The sequence below is a fragment of the Centroberyx affinis genome, unplaced genomic scaffold (assembly GCF_046629955.1).
Source record: "Centroberyx affinis isolate AG114_WGS23_722 - 3 ecotype Tasmania unplaced genomic scaffold, CSIRO-AGI_Caff_v1 ptg000743l_1, whole genome shotgun sequence".
In the NCBI taxonomy this organism is placed as follows: domain Eukaryota; kingdom Metazoa; phylum Chordata; class Actinopteri; order Beryciformes; family Berycidae; genus Centroberyx; species Centroberyx affinis.
Window position 1 is genome coordinate 638,271 of NW_027279356.1, and position 19,761 is coordinate 658,031.

The following is a 19,761-nucleotide window of genomic DNA, read 5'->3' on the forward strand; positions in this document are numbered from 1 at the left end:
TGACTGATCAATACTGCATTCACCTCATGTAGTGACATTGACAGGGAGTAAATGCGTGCATCAAGTACATCGTAATTTAATTAAACATGGGGTAAATAGAGGTATTATTACAAGGTGAATTACTATTGTCTGGGGATATGAGACCTCTTGTGTCTGCAGGAAGAACTGCATGCTTAGAATTTGAGTGACAGTAAAAAAAAAAAACAATGTTATTCGGCAAAGACCATTTCTTTCTTTTATTTTGGTTTCACATACAGTACATTAGGCGTTTAATACATAGTCCACGAAGCATTTTTTCTGTTGGTTGAAATTAATTTTCTTCTAATGAACGGCATAACAACATACATTTCAGTCTGGGTTTGCTTATCAAGTGATAGTTTGAGGACAAAGAGAGGCTATTACAATACATAGTCAAAACCATATTCACAAAGTGTAGAAATAACAAATCTTGTGTTCAAAAGGATATTATTATCGTGTCGAGTTTCTCCAATTCAGGCTGATAAAAAAAATGTATCGCAGTGTTCCCATTCCTTTATGAAGCAGTATAGTAGTACAAAATGAAACACATATTGCACTGGACAACACAAAAAGGACAACTACACTTCCACATATGCTCAGGAAAAAGCTGAATTTAATGTGTGTTTATACTAAAATGCAATTTTTATAAATGTAAAAAATGTCATGAGAACCAGGCAATAGAAACTATTATGTTAAAGCAGAGTAACAGAGAATGTCACAACTCAAAGGGGAGAAACAAAAAGGGGAAAAAGATCCGCTCTCCAGTGAGCGTTGAACCACAAACTATGATGAATACATACTTTCTTTCCTATATTGATTTGATTGTGATTAATTCCTATGCATGCATCTCTGTCAAACAGGATAACATACTTCCTAAATAGGAGTGATTTCAGTCGTTTATTATGAGAGGATGGAGACAATGTCAACACTGTACAGTGAAAACTTATTCATAGCTGATTTAAATGACGAAAAAATCTTCCTTCCCACACCTGGAGAGAAATGTTCTACTCAACATCCTCTTGCACATGCACACCGATGTGTTTGGAGCAGTGGAGCGAGAGCTGCGGAGCTATTCGTTGGTTTCTTCCACTTTGCCACCGGGCTCACAGAGGTCTCTTTTCTGCATCATGGTGTACGGAAAGGCCGCAACATCACAGCTAGTGTAGTCCAGTTTCTTGGGGCCACCGCAGTTGCTGAAGTCTAGTTTCTTGGCACCATCACAGCTGCCGTACTCCAGCTTCTTGAGCCGAGCTAGACTCTTTATGCTGCCGGGGGGCCGGCCGGGGCTGACCTTATAGCCCGCTGCTTTGGTGGTGCCGAGGGGCCGTCCCGGGCTGGTTTTGAACCCGGCTGCTTTAGTGGTACCGAGCGGACGTCCTGTGCTGGTACGGTACCCAGCTGACTTTGTGGTCCCCGATGGCCTCCCTCTCCTGCCTGACTTCACGATGCCCTTCTTTTTCTTGGAGCCGTCGGGCCCAGGAGCCTCGCCGCCCCTGATCCTCACTGTCTGGGGCTGGAACTCGTTCTGGGTCTCTTGCATTTGACATGCCATGGGTTTATGCATGCCCTGCGGCAAAGGGGGCAGGCTGGAAAGGGACAGCTGTAAAGTGGGGTTTGGAGGAGAGGGGTAGAATTTGCTGGACTGTGTGCTACATAAGTCAAAGTGGCTGGTGGGATGCTGACAGTCCTCTGCCAATCCACTCATGCAATAGTCATTGCTGCTGCTGGTCACCTGGTGCATCATTTTCTGTTGGGGTGCAGAAACACAAACGTTAAGTGGATGGAAGAGAAACACACATGTAAATAGGAATTGTCTCTCTACACCTACAGTACGTGCCTGCCTACTCACACAAAGAAACCGTAAGGGGCATTTTCTGAATTGCTTACTTTTGGTGGGGCAAATGTAGCCTTTTAGCGTTGCAGCACAAAACAATGCAATTAAGGTGCAGACAAAACGAGGCAGAAAATAGTTATTGTTTGCAAGGAAATGTGACATATACTGAAATTAAATTATGCCTGTTTCCAAAAAATGTGAGGCTATTTTAAGCACATCAAATGAATACTTCGTACCTCATTTGTAGGCGGATCATGGGATGGCAAGGGTTAAAATCGAATCACATACATTTCCCTTCTTTGTCAGCCACAACATCTTCACAACGGCGCGGACAAACTACGCCGTGGTGTCCATGGATATTGTCTTGAAGCAGGATTGCGATTTGCGATGGCTATTTCATGCTTATTTAATCCTTTTAGCAGAGGTTTAGATGAGAGAGGCAGCCATTTTCGTCTGAAAAAAAAAATTAATAAAATAGAAGAATGGACCGCGCATGCGCCTCGCGGCCTCCAGGAAACGCAGCAGCTTCTTTGAAAGTGTTTAGAAGATCGATGTGTTACCTGAATCACACACTCACACGCCAAATCTATTTTTCGCAATCAACCTGAGTTCATGTTAAATAAAACGGCATCTTTATAGCAAAGTGTCGAAGTCTACAGCAGTAATATAACAAAGATAGGATTAAAATTTGACCCAACAATCAATCAATCAACCAAGCGTCTGCATTATCATCATTTGTCATCTATAGAAATGAATAATGTGACGGGACAATGTCTGAATGACAACAAAGGGGCATTCTCCATTTTTTTTTTTAGAGATTTTAATACATCAATATGAATTTGACAATAGACACTGGCTGAATAGCAATTGCAGTGCTAGAATAGCAATGTACATTTGTAAGCGGATCCCCCTTGGTCTTCTCCCATCCATCCCAGGTTTAAGTCCACAGGACTTAAGTTTCCCTGATGAGCTTGGTGATCTTCTGAATCTTGGTTTTTGTGGACATGTCCACATACTTGTCCCCGATGCTGACGATCATGCCGCCCAGGATGGCAGGATCGGACTGTGAAAGAGAGGAGGATACTTGAAACCACAAACGGCTTACATATGATTAGGTTACTGCTAAGTCACTGAATGGGCATCAGATTTTCATTCCCTTTAAATCAGACCAAGACAAAGTCACACCCTCTCCTTCAGGCATATTTCTGAGCTCAGGTCTGAATTTGTACCTTAGTCTCCAGCTTGATAGTTTCACCCTTCTGCAGGAAACCCTTGAGAGCAACTTTCAGGTCGGCAAGATTAACTTCATCCAAAGGCTGAAACGGATACAAAAAGAACTGGTAAATATATCGAAAGAGCATAAAATGAATAACTTGCCCATGGCTGATACATAATAGATACAAAAGATGTATTATGATGTGACAAATTTTGTAGAAGGAGGTGCAGGAGTGTGTTTACGCTCACATGTCGGTGGCCATCTGTTTCCTACCTGAGCAGTGGTGACGGAGCAGATGACCTCTCCACGGTGGGCGCTCATCATCTTGCCAAAGGCAGAGATGACATCAGCAGTTAAAGTCAGACGGCCATTGTCAGCCAAAACATCTGCACAACAAAAAAATGAGACACACTTTGTTTATGTTTGTTTTTTTGGGCTGGGGTATTTACCACTTTTACATTTAAACATTTGCAACTTAAGTAGTAGTAGTATGTAATAAAAAAAATAATAATAATAATTGTGATTTTGTCTGTACTGGTTCTCCTATGTTTCACTTACATATATGTCTCAATTCTAAACATAAGTGCAGAAAATTGAAAAAACAATTGTTTGTTTTTATATGGTAAATGCACTTACAACAAACATGAAGTAATAGATCACACTCAATTTCCCCTGAATTCTGGAATTTATGCATTTATCTTTTTTAACTTCTAGTTCTCCTACAGATATCTCCAAGGCTGCGCTGAGACGGCGCTACACACCTGCGGCATTCAGCCTATATTGACTGTGAACCACAGGCTTTGTTAAGTAATGCACTGCGGGTCTAACAGTTGGCCCATGGACTGGCTATTTCAGCTTACATCAATTATATTTGAGGACTGATTTTTATTTGTTTGCAGTGAATGACTGAAAACCTTGTAGAACAAAAAATAATCCATCTTTGTGCTGGTTACTGCTGTTTCTTGAAAAACATGGATAGACTTAAAGACTCCACAAAATGACAGAAATGATAACTGGTTGTATAATAGCTGGTCTGATCTTGGGTCTGAGAGTTGGATTTTTTGCCTCCAACATCCTTAGAAGTCATAGAATGCTAAGAAAGTAGATTCACACATTCCTGACTGGTTACAGAGTCCACCCATTTGAAATTTTGAGTGTGTGTCTATAAACGGAAATATCCATCCCGTTTTAAACTTGCAAGGCCATGGTGGTCAAGATCATGCTAGTTCACCCCATTCTACCTCAGTTTGTGTTATATTTCAATTTGGCATCAACCATAAAAGCAGATCATTGTTTGACAACATGACTGAAGCCAGAGCCGAAAGAAAAACAGTAGATAGGGACATGGAATGGAGGTTGACAGACAAGAGAAGAAAATACATATTGGTGAGATTCTGGGGGAAAAAGGAACCAAGTTCACTATGTTCCGTTTCTATTTTTAGAAAATTTTGCACTTTAAATTAACGTTTGGTCTTAGTGTATATACCTGTAATACTGTCAAATTGCTAATTTGTGGGTGTCAGGAGACTTTTGGTGAGAATGCAAATGGTAAAATGTGAATGATGCAAGTACTATTACTAGTTACCAGGATTTCTAGATTAATTTTGATCAAAAAGACTCCCTATTGTATCTGTAATGGTTTAGGAGAAAATTGAAGGTGACAAAATAAGGAAGTGTCAGTTTGAAATCCAATGACCTCCGTTACCTAAAAACTAAAAGGCCCAAATAAATTAGTTTGTTTTTTGCAACAATACCCCTATACCCCCTCTTAAAATAACTAAACATTAGTGTCCTCGAATGCCCAAACTGTTTGAATTTCAAAGTGATTATGCAGCTCCAGCATCTCCACTTGCTAAAGCAGTGACCCAAAGCCACTTAGCCCTGATCAATGACGACTCACTGATGAGGTTGACGGTGATGGGGGAGAGCTTAGCTTTCACCAGAGCATCGGTGAAGGTCTTCTGTTTGATGTTGCGCTTCACATGGGGATTCATTACAATGCCTGACAGTTTGGGGTCCTTGATCAGGCCCTGAGGGAGAAAATGGCACACACACAGTTAATGTCCTTGATGTTATGAAGGTCAGTCGGGCTGAAACTGCTTGGATTTACAAAATATAAAATCTTCTTACTAGACACTGTATGAGACCAGATCATAATTGAGGCCATTGCTGTGGTGGCTTCATTCCTCAGATATGCAGCCCATTTGGACTTCTTATCATCCAGTCATCATGCATTAGCATAATAGCATGAATAAATGCCAAGGAAACAAATTACCTTTACCAGCTATTGACTTTTAATCATTAAACTGCAGTTATGAGCTGACACCCCCTTGCTGAAACATTGCTAACGTGTGTGTGTCCAGTTTCTTAACTTACAGACACTTTGCCCAGCTCCTGCTCCACCTGATCCAGCTTGTTCTGCTTGCTGGCAGCTGAGAACAGAGCGGTGGCATAGCGGCCCTCCACTCCATACACCTGGATGGGAGGCTGAAGGGAGAGAGAGACAGATATGGAGAAGGCAGACCGGTACACTGAATTACTACTAGCAGCTACTGCTGTGACAAACTGTACAGCCAGGATGATTATTTCCCGTGTGTGGAAAACTTAAAACTATGCAGCTCACTTACTTTTACCAGTTTTGATACAGGTCTGATCACAGACGTGCTGAACTGGCGGGCCTGGAGAGAGGAATAGGTGTCATTTCAACACAGAGACCAGAACTTAGCTAGCTAAACAAGTACTGACTCCGAGTATGCAAGCACTGAGACGTTACAGACAGCTAGCTGGGTAGCTAACATGTTAGCAGTCATTCAAGCGCAATGCCTCGTGAACACTTGATAGACTTTTAGCGTTGCTTCCTCGCCTCCAAAAGGAATTCAAGATTGAGTTAAGTTTTTAAACTAAAAAATATTCGAGTGCGAGCTATTTAAAAAGATGAAATCACCAAAATCATTGAATGTCTTACCTGCTGTCCTAGCATGAGTGCTGCCATTTTCTCCTACAGCTGTCTAGGGTAGAAAGTAATGCGCATGTGCGTTTCAGACAACTACATCCTGTTATGGTTAATGTAGTTTGCGTGCATGTGTCGACTGTTGGCAATCATTGCACTGTAGGAAAAATGTGATGTGAATTCACCACCTTCTAATTATTCAAATAGGGATTCAGTGACATCCACATGGATATTGATTTTATTAGCGCCCGAGGACAGTGTTTCCCCACCAGTCCTCAAGAAGCCCCTGTCCTGCAGGTTTTTGTTCCATCTGTACTCTTGCACTTCTGATGCAGTTAGATATCATAATGCACCAAACACACACCACATGCAACCCAAAGTCTTGAATTAAATTAGTGTAGTGTGAAGTTATTATGACTTATTAAAATGTGAAAACTGCAGCTGCTGAACCCGTCGTGAAGTAGTGGCAAGTCAGTGGTGGAACAAACTTTTCTTATGTGCGCCATTAATTGTGTTTAAAAAGAAGCTGAGTGACAGGCAAGCTAGTAACTAGATAGAAATCTCTAGTGTAGTTACCAACTTGTCTTGATTTTGCAAGTCAAAAATCACAGAATATGAAAATGACAGATGACATACACTTCTGTCTTTTCCCTCTTTTTCTTTTCTTTTTTTAAACTACGCACCTCATGATGCTGTTAAGGCTCAACTGCAATGCAATGTGGCCCCGCAAGTGTCTCTCAACAAGGGGCATGTCCCAAAAATTACTTAAAGTACTTAATCGTGGGTAACAGGTTGTATATCAGCTATCTTTGTGCAAATTGCAATCTTTGCAGCTGTACTCATCGAACTAACTGTACCATCATATAGTATGATTGTTGTTTGTGTGCCTTTGGTTGCGTTCAGCTGTCAGTCCTGACCTGTAGTCGCCCCTCCCCCACTCCCCCAGTAATGACAGAAACCTTTAGCCACGCAGCCCTGCAGGTTGCCTCTTGAATCCAGCAGGGGGCAGCACAGACCAGTAACCCACTGAGGGGCCCGGCCAGAGAAGTGGTGACGTAAACACAGTTTGTTGCTCGGACAAGAAACAGCAGGGCTGGGTCTGTAAATTTTCTAAGCTAGTTTTCGTGTTTACGATAACATCAGCTACTTCGCATTTACTTGACCGTTAAACGTCGAGAAACAAAATAATTTCTGTATCATGTAAGTTGGATAGGTCGGTCGGGACGAAATTGCAGGGACGCAATCTGTCCAGGCAGTTGACGCATTCATTTTGGAGAGCAGAGCACACACACACACGGGCTGCGAATGACCAGAGCCTGCTAGCACGTAGCGTAGCTCGGCCATAAAACGTAGCAAGTGGTTTTCGTTAGGTAACTAAAGCTAGCAGGCTCGCTAGCTGACGCCAAACCAGGCATGGACGACAAGTCATTCACCAAGGAGCTGGACGGATGGATTGAACAGCTGAACGAATGCAAACAGCTATCAGAAAATCAAGTGAAAGTCCTCTGCGAAAAGGTGGGTTAGCGCAGTAACGTTGAAGGTAGCTAACGTCGGCTAGCTAACCATTAGTTGCTGTCGTTAGCTCCCCATAGATGCTATCAAACTATTGTATCTTGTAGTTCATACGTCTTAATGGAAGAATTGTTAACCTAGGGAGGCATGCTCTTGTGGCTTTGCTTTGGAGCACACCATTTGGTTTCAGTTGCATGCAGTGCCCCTGTTGAGGCTAGAAACCACTCGCCAAGAAGATGGAGGAGGGAGCCAGCAACTCTGTTTTCCCTAGCTACGCCCACTCCCTTGTACCTCTTCACTGTGTGCGCCACTTTAGTGAACTGGCACTAACACAGCATAGAGGAATCTACTCTCAATTCAAGACAGGATAAATATTGTGTTTGGCCTAAAAAAAAAAGGCTTTTACAGCACAAGCCCATAATGCACTCACAAATGGCATCTCCCTTTTCATCACCTGTTTATCAGCCTAACCGTATGTTTTCTCAATCCTCTTTTTAGGCCAAGGAGATCCTGACGAAGGAGTCCAACGTGCAGGAGGTGAGATGTCCAGTGACCGTCTGCGGAGATGTCCACGGTCAGTTCCATGACCTTATGGAGCTGTTCAAGATCGGGGGCAAGTCTCCAGACACCAACTACCTCTTCATGGGAGACTATGTAGACAGGGGCTACTATTCTGTGGAAACGGTCACACTTCTGGTATCTCTTAAGGTACAGTATTGAAACGATACCGCCAATACTATCATGTTGATATAAACAAGCCAACTATTATGTTGGAGTACAGGTGGTGTTAATGATTGATCATCCTTGCCTTTTTTGATAATATATGTCATGTTTTCAGGTAAGGTACCGTGAACGAATCACAATCCTTAGAGGGAACCACGAGAGCAGGCAGATCACACAGGTGTATGGCTTCTACGACGAGTGCTTGAGGAAATATGGAAATGCCAATGTTTGGAAGTACTTCACAGACCTGTTTGACTATCTGCCCCTCACTGCGCTGGTAGACAACCAGGTGAGATGGGGCATTCAAATATGGGATGCGTGACTTACTGTGTAAACCACAGACATAATGAGCTGTGTTTCATCTTATCTTCTTTCAGATTTTCTGCCTCCATGGAGGATTGTCTCCTTCAATAGACACACTGGAACACATCAGAGCGCTGGATCGCCTACAGGAGGTTCCTCATGAGGTACATGCAGTGAATTCTGCAGTGATTTAACAGCGGAGGCTTTTCTCTTGACTGCCCTTACTAATTGTTGATTTCTGTAATCTACTGTCATAGCATATGGATTTCCGAAGATTGATATTCATAAATTTGCAGTTGAAATGCTTTGCTTTAGAAGTATCTGCAAGGACAATCCAGTAGCTCAGTAGATTCCATACTAAAGTCTATAGATCTACTGTATACCACTGTTGCACCTTTTCATATTGAATTATGAGATTGTGTGTCACAATATAGTTAACTTAAGTAACATTGCCATTTTGTCCATGTTTTAGGGTCCAATGTGTGACTTGTTGTGGTCGGACCCGGATGACCGTGGCGGTTGGGGCATCTCCCCCCGTGGTGCAGGCTACACCTTCGGGCAGGACATCTCCGAGACCTTCAACCATGCAAATGGCCTGACTCTGGTCTCAAGAGCCCACCAGCTGGTGATGGAGGTGCTTTGACCTTGTTTACCCAAGGATAGCAAATCCTAATATTTTCCCCTAGAGGCACACCACATGCGGCTACTACATTATTATGTGATGAATTCTAAAAAGCCTTTCATCTCTTGACGTAGGGTTATAACTGGTGCCACGACCGTAATGTAGTGACGATCTTCAGTGCACCAAACTATTGTTATCGTTGTGGAAACCAGGCAGCAATCATGGAGCTTGATGACACATTGAAATACTCCTTGTAAGTAAAGTCTTCTACTATTAATATGATATGTCGCGCAGTCTTAAATATGATTCATACTCATGATAAAAATCAAAATGTGAGTTGATGGTGAGTGCTGCCCCTCTTGTGTTTCAGCCTACAGTTCGACCCTGCTCCGCGCAGAGGAGAACCCCACGTGACCCGACGCACTCCCGACTACTTCCTGTAAAGCTCTCCACGCCTGAAAAGGTGTTGCAGTCAGTTAGAGGAAGGTGGGGGGAATGGCAACACACTACACAGAGGTTTGAGAAATGAAGCATTCATTACCCCATGGACCAAAAAATGTGTGCCATAATCACAATGAAATGGAAAATATCACACCTAGCTAAGACCACCACCATCCTTTCAACTTTTTCCTCTCTGTGCATGATGTTTTTATTGCTAGAAAATGATTGTCAGTATGAACAATACAGTCACAATACCTGCTGGTTTTGTCAGGAAAAATATATCCGCAATGAATGAACTAATGCTGAGAATAATGCCTAAATGTAAGTAACTTTTGTGTTAGGATGTTAATGATGACCAGAGTGTGTTGCCATATACAGTATATAAGCTGCATCTTTCACTTGGCATGGCCTCAAATCAAAGGTTGCAGTAAATATAATGTGAACTTTTTTTTTTTGTAACTGAAGCGCAACAATTTATTTTGTGAAGTGAGATGATAGGGTTAGACGTCAGAAATGAATTTGTTCTCTTTGCACTTTTGTATTTGATTTTTATCACATGGCACTGACAAACTACATTCTTTTTATATCCTATTCTAGTGTAAGTAGCCCTCTTTTTGCTCTGCTGTCTCATATGGGAGTTAATGTATTTCATTTCAATAGGCAATATCGGTACAAATGACATAAATTGTAAAGAAAAAAAATAACTTAATGTTTTGCAGCCCCAGCTATATGAAATAAAGATTAAAGTTGCTTCGTCATTAACGTCATTCATGTACATTTCTTTTGGCATTTCTTCCCCCACAGCTGTCTAGAAGTCTATGATTAATCACCACTAGATGGAGATAGACGTCCAAAAAGCTGCTGATTATCAATTCTGCTAATCAATGTCCTCTACTGTACATGTGCAGGTTATTAGGGAATCTAAGTAGACAGCGATATTTCACATGGTTATACTGGGTATTACATCAGCGTTATGAAGCGATGGACTGTAGGTTTGCGCAAAGGTCATTTCAAACCATGTCAGTAACAGCGGTGAGCAATCTTGCTGTCTCTTGTACATGAACCAGATAAGGCTTGGCTCTGTTTCTGCCTTTTAATGTCAGACGAGACGCCTATTTCTCCACAAGACACTCCTGTTCTCTGATAATGCCAGTCTGCTCTGCGTGGTGATTACGTGTTGGGGTAAAAGTGAAAACCCCGCAAACTTTTGTTATCAATTATTAATAATTTACTGCCTGTAATTTACTGCATGCGAGTACATTTCGCGAAAATGTCATAGCCGTAACGGATGTGAGAGCCAGTTCACTGCTGAAAATAAAAGCCGCATGTAAAGACCAGCTGAAACTGAAATATAACTTCATTGGTATTTGTCCCTGCTTCAATGTTTATCTTATATAAACACATTATAAGCCTACAGAAAATAATCAAACATTTTCTATACATTACCCATTACAAATTAAACCATCCCTTTTCACCTGAACCGCTGATGTATGGCAGGGCTTTTATTTTCTCAGTGAGATTCCTTCCACTGGCGGAACTGTCGCGGTTTGCTCGTCGCGTGCTGACGCTGCTGCATGTAAAATTAGCTTGCTTGAGCCTTTCAGGGACACCTCTTGCGGACTGCTGGAGCTCACAGTGCAGTAAGTAACATATCTTTTCATACACATATATATATATATATGTAACGTGTAAAACACGCTGACATAGAGGGACCAGCATGCACTTTCTGCCTCGCATCGGGAACAGTCATCATATGTTAGGCTGTTTGAGAAGCGGCTGCCAACTGGATTTGTGGATGTGGCAGGCTGATACTAGTTGAATTTGGGGCGCACAGCTGGACAATTGGGCTGGACAGATGCCGTGACTAATAGGCCGTTTAAAAATGATTATACATTTCCTTTAAGACGGGTAGGTTTCAGCGCCTTGCCCATAGACCTGATGCTGAAACATCTCCACTTGCAGTGATGTGGTCCAGATTTGACTGGTCTACGTCGGGTCGAACAATTAATGGTATCCTGTCACACTGCCTGTTATCCTTCGACCAATTTGAATACACTAAACTGCTTTTTCGCAGTCATACACGTCGGCTATCTGAGGAGTGAACGTTTAAAATATCAGCCAAATCAAGTGCAATACATATAAAATGTATGATATGCTTGGTTATAAGGAGTTGTTGTGAATTGCAGGTTAATGTGTAGCCACGCAGGCCGTGTTTGATTGGTTGAGAGTAGGGCAGGAGCCGCTGAGGGTTTATAGATCAGAGGCCGTCGCTGTCCAAAGTTCATCCCTCTAATGTCACTTGCACTAATAATGTGGCATTGTAATGAAGCTAGTTATTGGGGTTTGACACTTATGTCATGCAACTATTTTAAAAAAGTCCAGTTCACACATACAGAGGCCAGTGGTGTAGTGCATGTATTGGATAAGCTAGGAGAAGGGGGTGCTTTGTTGCCATCTCGTGAGAACCCCATGGACTTTAATTCAATTTAAAGAGACAGCACCGCCTGCTGCACTCCACAGCCGCCAGTTGTAGAGGGGATTTCTCTGTTTTATTGTCAATCCAGCAGCCATCTTTGGTGCAATTTCTGGGGGAGTTTCATCATCCTGCAGACCCTTGCACACACTACAAAATGACTTGTTTTCCCTCAGAGAGACCCTCTCCTATATCCCCAGGTCATGTCTCCCAGTTGTTCCTTTGCAACATGGAACAAATGGTTAAAAACCAGATCAGACTGGGTTACATGGTCCTACACTTTCTGTCTTTCATTGGAAAGAATAGGCATGCATGCACATATGCAAAACTGGTGTTTTTGTTATTAGCCCAATCTTATCTTGTTGCAAATTGTGAAATATATTCCTTACACAATATTGAGAATTTTTTCTTATTCAGCAGCAGTGATAACTAAACCCAAATATTGCATAAGCCCACTGTGTTCTGCTCACTGTACTCCACTGTCATTTGTAGCTTATTGATACAGTTCATGAACCATTTATTCAGTCGTTCACAACATACATACAGTTCATGCATATAAGGCTATGTCACTTTTGAAGAGCTGCTCTCCAGCCACAGTTTGGGGGTTGGTGTGTTCCCGTAATAGGGCTTTGCAATTTAGCGCTTCAGAACCCTTGTGTCAGGTCAGCCATCACCATAGCAACATTATGCTGAATCAGCAGCGTGGCAATCCAGAAAGGAGCATTTTTTTTTTCATGAATCCTCCTTCATTGATCTGTTACTGCAACAGAAAAAGAGGAAGGGCTGGAGCTTCCCTAGTGTGTGGAGGCGTGGATGTTTTATTAGTAATCTGTAAGCCAGAAATAGTATCACCATTATTTCAATGCACTTTTGAGATTCTGATTCAGAGTTTTTAACAGAAAAACTTGCCAACTGTCGAGGCACATCCTTATTTCGATTTGAGAGTTCAAGTTCCGTTGAAGTTGAATATCATCTAACCTCTAATATAATTGAGACAAACATTATTACATTTTCCTTTTCCCCAGATAAACATGGCAGCAGAGCTATCCACCTCCATAAACATCAAGGAGCCTCGGTGGGACCAGAGCACATTCATGGGCCGGGCCAAACACTTCTTCACCGTCACAGACCCCAGGAACATCCTCCTCACCAACGAACAACTAGAGAACGCACACAAAATCATCAGTGACTACAGGTAAACCAGGCTAGATCTACTACAAAACGGCACTAAATTCACCAAAAACCAGAATACAGTGTTGTTACTGAGCAGTGCAGGAGACTAATTTGCTGTAAAATGTTAACTTTACTATCTCCCAGGAAAGGTGTAGTCTCCCCAGGACTGACAGAGGATGAACTGTGGAGAGCCAAATATATTTTCGACTCAGCGTTTCACCCCGACACCGGGGAGAAGATGATCCTGATCGGCCGCATGTCAGCGCAGGTCCCCATGAACATGACCATCACCGGCTGCATGATGACATTCTACAAGTGAGAGCTTTTCTCCTTCAATCAGTGTAAAGGATTAAAATGATCAAAATGGTCTAGAAGCAGTCACCGATCCTGCGCTGTGTTTACAGGATTATCTAATTATTTGAGTATTGTCCAGTAAAGCTTCTAAAATAAAATCCTCACTTCTGCACCGGCCCTGATAGAAGCTGTTCTGTTTTCTATCTGCAGGACGACTCCAGCAGTCGTGTTGTGGCAGTGGATCAATCAGTCTTTCAACGCCATAGTCAATTACACCAACAGGAGTGGGGATGCACCTATCACAGTTAGGTAAGAGGCTGACATCATGGCACTGACATTGAGCGCATATTAACCCTTTAATTAAACAGTTTTTTGTGTGTACAGCTCATGTGACCGGTGACTTTTTTGTTTGCAGTCAGCTTGGCACAGCTTATGTGTCTGCCACCACAGGGGCAGTTGCCACCGCTCTAGGACTAAATGCACTAACAAAGGTATCAGTCCATGTAACCCCACTCTAGATCTCATTAATGTGTTGACGCCGGCCGCCTGGGTGTGATGGCATGAAGTTAGCCACGCATAAATAGTCTCTTTGTCATAGAGGGGCCATATTATCTTTAAATACAGTCATGCTTCGGTGATCGGACCAAGAGTATTCGTCCTGCCTGCTTTTATAGTGACTCTGTGTTATACATCCTCATTTATAGAGGAATATTTCTAACTAATGTGCAATATCTTACATATGGATTAGCCAAGTGATGAACAGATTCTGTTTCACTCATTCACTCCTCTTTTTTATCTGTTTTTTCCTGCTATAGCACGTCTCACCCCTATTTGGACGATTTGTCCCATTTGCTGCTGTAGCCGCTGCTAACTGTATCAACATCCCATTGATGAGACAAAGGTATGGTAAACATACGGCAAATGCACAATACTCATACTGTATATCACACTGATAACAATGATAATAAGGCTGTTCCTATAAGTAGGTCCAAGGAAAGGTATTTTAATTAATGTGGTTTAATTTGGTTTACTCCCTCTCTTCAGAGAACTGAAACATGGCATTCCTATAACAGATGAGAATGACAACAGGTTAGGAGAGTCAACGAAAGCCGCCCAACAGGCAATCTCTCAGGTTGTGGTCTCAAGAATCCTCATGGCTTCTCCAGGAATGGGTATGAATAACCTGCTATGATCAGTCCAATTAGGCACCTGCTGTGGTTATTTAACTCCTGTCTGGCCGCCTGTTGAGTGATTTAATTAAAAAGAAAGCAGCCTAATCGAAGTAGCAATTTATCACCACTGGAAATGTCTGCATTGTGTACTGACATTTTAATGTTCTGTTTTCAGCTATCCCTCCATTTTTAATGAACCATTTGGAAAAGAAGGCCTTTCTGAAGGTAAGCACTTTTGAATTCTTGCATCCAGAAAGACACAAATTATGGAGAATTACAGTTGCTTCCTGAACTCTTTCTTCATCCTCACAATAGCTGAATTGTTTAAACAAAAAGGTGGGAACCTAAACTGCCATACTGTCTGCACCACTCAGTTCCTTTTTAGTAATTACACATCAGATGAATGAATAGCTCTGAGGACACGAGGCCACTCCACTAGTGGAATCCACCACTGCTTTTGTGTCCCTCACTGGTTTTTCTGCCTGGTCTTTTCAGAAGTTCCCATGGATGAGTGCACCTATTCAAGTCAGCCTGGTGGGATTCTGGTGAGTGGTCAAAGATGGTCTGCTGATAAGTCAGCATTTGCAGTTCTTTTTAAATTTCAGTCTAAATTCTTATGACGTGTATGAAACTCAAGTAATCCTCAGGTTTATATCAATTTGCCATAGTGAAGTAGCTCTCTTTTTGACAGAATTACAATTGTTTTTCTTCCTTGGAAGTGAAAAATTATATCATTCAAGTCACATTAGAATAAAGTGAGAAATATCAGAGGGTTCAGAAACTAGTCCAGACAGCAGACATAACAAAGGGAAGCTGAAAATGTGTGCCAGACGCATGTGTTTTAAAATAACGTGAGTTGAGGAGGAAATATTTTCACTGTGCAGAGTGGCAGCTAGCATGCTAACAAGCTCAGCTAGATAGCATTTTGCCACCGGTGTTAACATTTGAATATCTGGTGCATCAGGGGCATTGTTAGGATTTCACAACATCTGAAATTCAGCCAAGAGGCCGTTACAGAGCCTTGGTGGGGGAATCTGGCCCGACACCATTCTCCCCCGGAGAAAATTTCAGTTTCAACAGCAAAATGCATCAATCTGCTGCACTTTGACGTAAACATACACAGGTCTGAATTAAGCAGGTATAATGGTCTCCAGTGATACATTGCAGTGAGCTGTCTGTCGTATCCGTTGCTGTCTCTCTCCAGTCTGAATTCTTCTCTTGTCTCTTATTTCTTTCCTTAAATGTGGAAACTTATGTTTAACTTGTTTTAAGAAGCAAATGATTTCACCTGTCATCAAACCAGTATTTTTCCATGCCACATCATAGCTGTAGTAACACAGATCATTATGCCACGGAAAGGCCTAATCCATTCTGAATCTGTCTACTATGCATTAGTGAAATATAAAGTTACAAATTCAAAAGCTAATTTTTAAACACATTTCCAACCATTTAAGGGAAACAGTGTCTCAAGTTGAAAATGGCGTAGACGATTGATTGTTTTTATGCAGTTAATTGATTTGATGTTTGCAGTTTTTCCACAATTGGATAATCAATCATTAGTTTAGTTAGAAAGAAAGCCTTTAGTGATGCCGCTGTGGTGCGTCGCTCTTGGCCACAGTTCCCAGAGTGCGCTCTAATTCCACCAAGACAGTAACACTCTGAGATGGAAGGCAACTTTGACAGTAAGCTGAATTCACAGTGGGTCCAGTTTGGTGGCCCGATGTTCGGACGCGTTGCACCAAGGGCTGCGTAGGATGTCAAATGTTTGTCTGTAATGAGTGTGGTTGGTTGTTTTTCAGCCTGGTGTTCGCCACTCCACTGTGCTGCGCGTTGTTCCCTCAAAAGAGGTGAGTGAACGGTTCAAGATTAAACATATAATCTTGACAGTGAGGAATTATTAACTTCACCCTCTTGCCCCCCTCTCTATTTGAATTCACGCCTACCTTGCATGATTTTCTTCTGCCTGAACTGTTATAATATTTGTATGTTTTACCCATCACCCCCCTCCATTCCTCCCCATCGCTCTCCCACATCTCTTCCCGCACTGATCCAGCTCTATGTCAGTAAGCCGTTTGGAGCCGGAGCTGCAGGAGAAAATCCGGGCCAAGCACCCGGGAGTGGAGAGGGTCTACTTCAACAAAGGGCTATGAGCGTCCGGCCCCCTCATCTAAACACTGCCACACATAGCTGCAGGCTCGACCCTCGCCTCTCTCTCCGCCGGCCCTCCTCATTCAGTGTGCCAAAGTTAAGTTTGCTTCTCCTCATTTCTGCCGTTCAGGTGGATATCCCAGGACCCCTCCACCTCAGTCTTTTTTGTAATGAGATGTTTGCCTTTGTCAATGTGATGTTGATTTATTTTAATTGCTAGAGAAGATTTTGTCATACTGGGCCTGATGAAAAATGATGATGTTTATCACAAGTTATAGCGGCCTATATAAGAGAGTGTTTAAGTGGACTTTTATTTTGTTCCTGTGCAGTATTTTTTAAGTTGGTGACTTGTTGATCATATGTTGCTGCCAAACCATTTTCATACTCTCCAACCTAGTGTTGTGTTCAGTCGGGAAGTGGGAACAAACTGGCAGGCGGTTTATTCCTGACCTGCGTTATCACTGAAGTAATCAGAATTCAACATTGATTTCTCAAAGATGTTTACTCTGCAGTTCATGCATTTGCCAAATCTTCACGCTGATTTTGCGAGACCTCTCAACGATTACAACCTCCTACTCATAATAGTGCTGTTTCAAAGAATGGCGTTCAGTTACACTCAATGAGTTCGTTTTGCCAAATGAGTGACGCTCAGCAAGTCTTGAGGCATTTTGACTACTGATCATGAATCTGAAAAGAATAACCAGGGAGCCTCCCTATAAAATGTGATGTTATGATGGTGACAACCGTTGCTGGGCCAACACGGTGCTATCTATCTATCTTAATATAATCAGTGTTAATCATACTATTTATTCTGCTTGCCAAACATGCATGAACAAACCACTCCTCATAAGCACATCATGGTACATGACCATGGGCTTCTATGTTTCAAAGTCAAATAATCTGTGTATTAAGTCATCCAGGCTACATTTATGAGAGCTGGACAGTTGCAGACAATATTGTTTTCCAACAAACACACTGGCTTTCAGTTCCCTAATCCAGAAGTTTGTGATTGTTTTGTTTTTCAAAAACCAACAACTCATTCTTGCCTTAATGGGAGTTAATACCACAGACTGTTGTCTGGTATCCTTTTTTTTATGTGAAAACCTGTCCTCTGTACCTTTATGCAGCATCTTAAGATGCTGTGTTGTTATAGCACAAAGGAACACATCTGAAGTTTGCATGGCATTTTTATCAATTGTAGGGACTTCCAAGGTTTTCAAGGTGTTATGGTACATTTTTATATACAGCGGGAGCCTATGGCAGTTATGGGTCATTATACAGTGGGGACCAACTATATCAATAATGGGAAAAGATGCCAAATAATGCTCTTGAGATAATAATTCCTTTCAAGGCAAGGATGATATAGGATCCATGTCCAAATTAGTGTTTAAGTTGGAGGCTCAGGACATGAGACAAGAGCAAACCTCTTCTGATCATGGAAGCAGCCCAGTCTCTGGACTCCCACGTACCAGTGTGACCAGTGAGCTAAATTACTGATGACTACATCGTTATGCAGAGTTACTTTGATCTTAGCCTGGTGAATTTGAGGAATGTGGAAGCTACTAGCTAAAAGCTTGGGTCAGCCTCAACCTCATGTAAGCAAAGTTACACTTTAGTAGATGCAGGTTCATCAGCACATATAAGTTACAGTGTGTATGACTGGTAAACCTGATGAACCAGGTGTATAATAATGGAGCTTTGCCAGTCTGATGTCATTACTTTTTCTGTACATGTCCCACAGTAGTAAGCATTCAGAGAGCAACACCAGAGCAAACACTGGGTGTGTGTTGTACTGTGGGACGGGTCCGAGTACCAGATGGCTTTTATCTAAAAGGCTACCATCTTTTAGCACCAGTTGTGCTGGTGTATAGAAATGGTGACCTTTGTGTGCCGCATCCATTGCCATTTTATTGTGAGAACTTGAATTCTAGGCTGATCTCATCTGAGTGACTACAGCGACATGACAGATTCACTCCAAATCATTGGCCAGTTTTAAAATCAGGGATGAGAATGAAAAAGGTGGACAAGAGTCACAAAAGTCACAAGCAGCATTTAGAAAATCTTTCACCAATCAAGATTATGAAACTTTTAAAATGACTTTAACAGTATTAAGGTCCTGGTCGGTGATTAAAATATTTAGTCCTATTAATGCGCAGGTTTCAATTTTAAGTAAAAATAGATAAAAATGCTTGTGAACATTGATTTGATTACACTGCATCTTTTGCTCATCACGGTCTGTGATTTTTGTAAGGTGTTTAATGTTTAAGAAGATATATCTATTTACATATATTACTGTGTAAGTAACTTTATTTTAGGTCGTCAGTGTTTTCAGAGAAATCCCACTGGATCGGAGCTGTTCCCTAGAGTAGCTGGTTTGAAGTGAAGCTTGTTATTCTACTGTTATTGGTGACTGAATGTACCATTTTCAATTACAATTGTTATTCTTACACAAAGCAATGCTATGTTTAATACTATTGTGTATTAGACTATAGATCCATAAAAGCACAATGTTGTAATAGATTTCAAATGCTGCACATTTTTAAATCTCATGTCAGATCTATTCAGTTTCCTAACCACACGGCTCTAAAGTATCTCCTTGATAAGTGAGGGAACAGGACAAGATTGAATTGAAGATTATCAGACTAGCCTCTTGGTAGCCATCAGGCTTATTTTCGACTCCCTTAACTTCTAACTAATTCCCAATAAACCTGCTCAAATATAGATAAAACTAACTCCTTAATCAATAATATGATCCACAGGCCTTCATTCTACCAAATCAACTGAAATGTCACTCTAGCCAAAGCGATACAAATCTACTCAAGAGGAATAAGTCATTTACAGTTTACATTAATTGAAATGAATATTTTTTTTAAGAGGATATT

General features: G+C 41.7%; 4 protein-coding genes across 4 annotated transcripts; 2 read left to right on the forward strand and 2 right to left on the reverse strand.

Moving 5' to 3' along the window:
- Positions 1-230: 230 nt before the first annotated feature.
- On the reverse strand, positions 231-2,296 carry LOC139644477 (UPF0461 protein C5orf24 homolog). The gene is made up of 2 exons (XM_071519848.1): positions 2,089-2,296; positions 231-1,765 (listed from the first exon to the last, which is right to left on the reverse strand). Exon 2 carries the CDS (start codon positions 1,760-1,762, stop codon positions 1,088-1,090), a length of 675 nt encoding a protein of 224 aa, XP_071375949.1. The 5' UTR covers positions 1,763-1,765; positions 2,089-2,296; the 3' UTR covers positions 231-1,087.
- A 374-nt stretch (positions 2,297-2,670) lies between these two features.
- LOC139644476 (ATP synthase subunit O, mitochondrial-like) lies at positions 2,671-6,089 on the reverse strand. The gene is made up of 7 exons (XM_071519847.1): positions 6,034-6,089; positions 5,696-5,746; positions 5,445-5,555; positions 4,969-5,098; positions 3,342-3,454; positions 3,082-3,168; positions 2,671-2,915 (listed from the first exon to the last, which is right to left on the reverse strand). The coding sequence occupies exons 1-7, from the start codon at positions 6,058-6,060 to the stop codon at positions 2,805-2,807; spliced, it is 630 nt and encodes a 209-aa protein (XP_071375948.1). The 5' UTR covers positions 6,061-6,089; the 3' UTR covers positions 2,671-2,804.
- Positions 6,090-7,066: 977 nt separating this feature from the next.
- Positions 7,067-10,386, forward strand: LOC139644486 (serine/threonine-protein phosphatase 2A catalytic subunit alpha isoform-like). Its single transcript, XM_071519856.1, has 7 exons — positions 7,067-7,533; positions 8,029-8,238; positions 8,369-8,542; positions 8,631-8,720; positions 9,029-9,190; positions 9,313-9,431; positions 9,549-10,386. The coding sequence occupies exons 1-7, from the start codon at positions 7,432-7,434 to the stop codon at positions 9,619-9,621; spliced, it is 930 nt and encodes a 309-aa protein (XP_071375957.1). The 5' UTR covers positions 7,067-7,431; the 3' UTR covers positions 9,622-10,386.
- An 842-nt stretch (positions 10,387-11,228) lies between these two features.
- Positions 11,229-16,881, forward strand: LOC139644462 (sideroflexin-1). Its single transcript, XM_071519829.1, has 11 exons — positions 11,229-11,259; positions 13,118-13,287; positions 13,410-13,580; positions 13,770-13,868; positions 13,975-14,050; positions 14,375-14,460; positions 14,604-14,731; positions 14,907-14,956; positions 15,227-15,276; positions 16,531-16,578; positions 16,785-16,881. The coding sequence occupies exons 2-11, from the start codon at positions 13,124-13,126 to the stop codon at positions 16,879-16,881; spliced, it is 969 nt and encodes a 322-aa protein (XP_071375930.1). The 5' UTR covers positions 11,229-11,259; positions 13,118-13,123.
- Positions 16,882-19,761: the final 2,880 nt, after the last annotated feature.

Coding starts and splice junctions, on each gene's coding strand:
- LOC139644477 (XM_071519848.1), bottom strand. CDS start 1,762: ATGATGCACCAGGTGACCAGCAGCAGCAATGACTATTGCATGAGTGGA.
- LOC139644476 (XM_071519847.1), bottom strand. CDS start 6,060: ATGGCAGCACTCATGCTAGGACAGCAG. Junction 5,556..5,695: donor CTGTATCAAAACTGGTAAAA/GTAAGTGAGCTG, acceptor CTCTCCCTTCAG/CCTCCCATCCAGGTGTATGG. Junction 5,099..5,444: donor AGGAGCTGGGCAAAGTGTCT/GTAAGTTAAGAA, acceptor TTTCTCCCTCAG/GGCCTGATCAAGGACCCCAA.
- LOC139644486 (XM_071519856.1), top strand. CDS start 7,432: ATGGACGACAAGTCATTCACCAAGGAGCTGGACGGATGGATTGAACAG. Junction 8,239..8,368: donor CACTTCTGGTATCTCTTAAG/GTACAGTATTGA, acceptor TCATGTTTTCAG/GTAAGGTACCGTGAACGAAT. Junction 9,432..9,548: donor GACACATTGAAATACTCCTT/GTAAGTAAAGTC, acceptor CTTGTGTTTCAG/CCTACAGTTCGACCCTGCTC.
- LOC139644462 (XM_071519829.1), top strand. CDS start 13,124: ATGGCAGCAGAGCTATCCACCTCCATAAACATCAAGGAGCCTCGGTGG. Junction 14,051..14,374: donor GACTAAATGCACTAACAAAG/GTATCAGTCCAT, acceptor TTCCTGCTATAG/CACGTCTCACCCCTATTTGG. Junction 14,461..14,603: donor ATCCCATTGATGAGACAAAG/GTATGGTAAACA, acceptor CCCTCTCTTCAG/AGAACTGAAACATGGCATTC.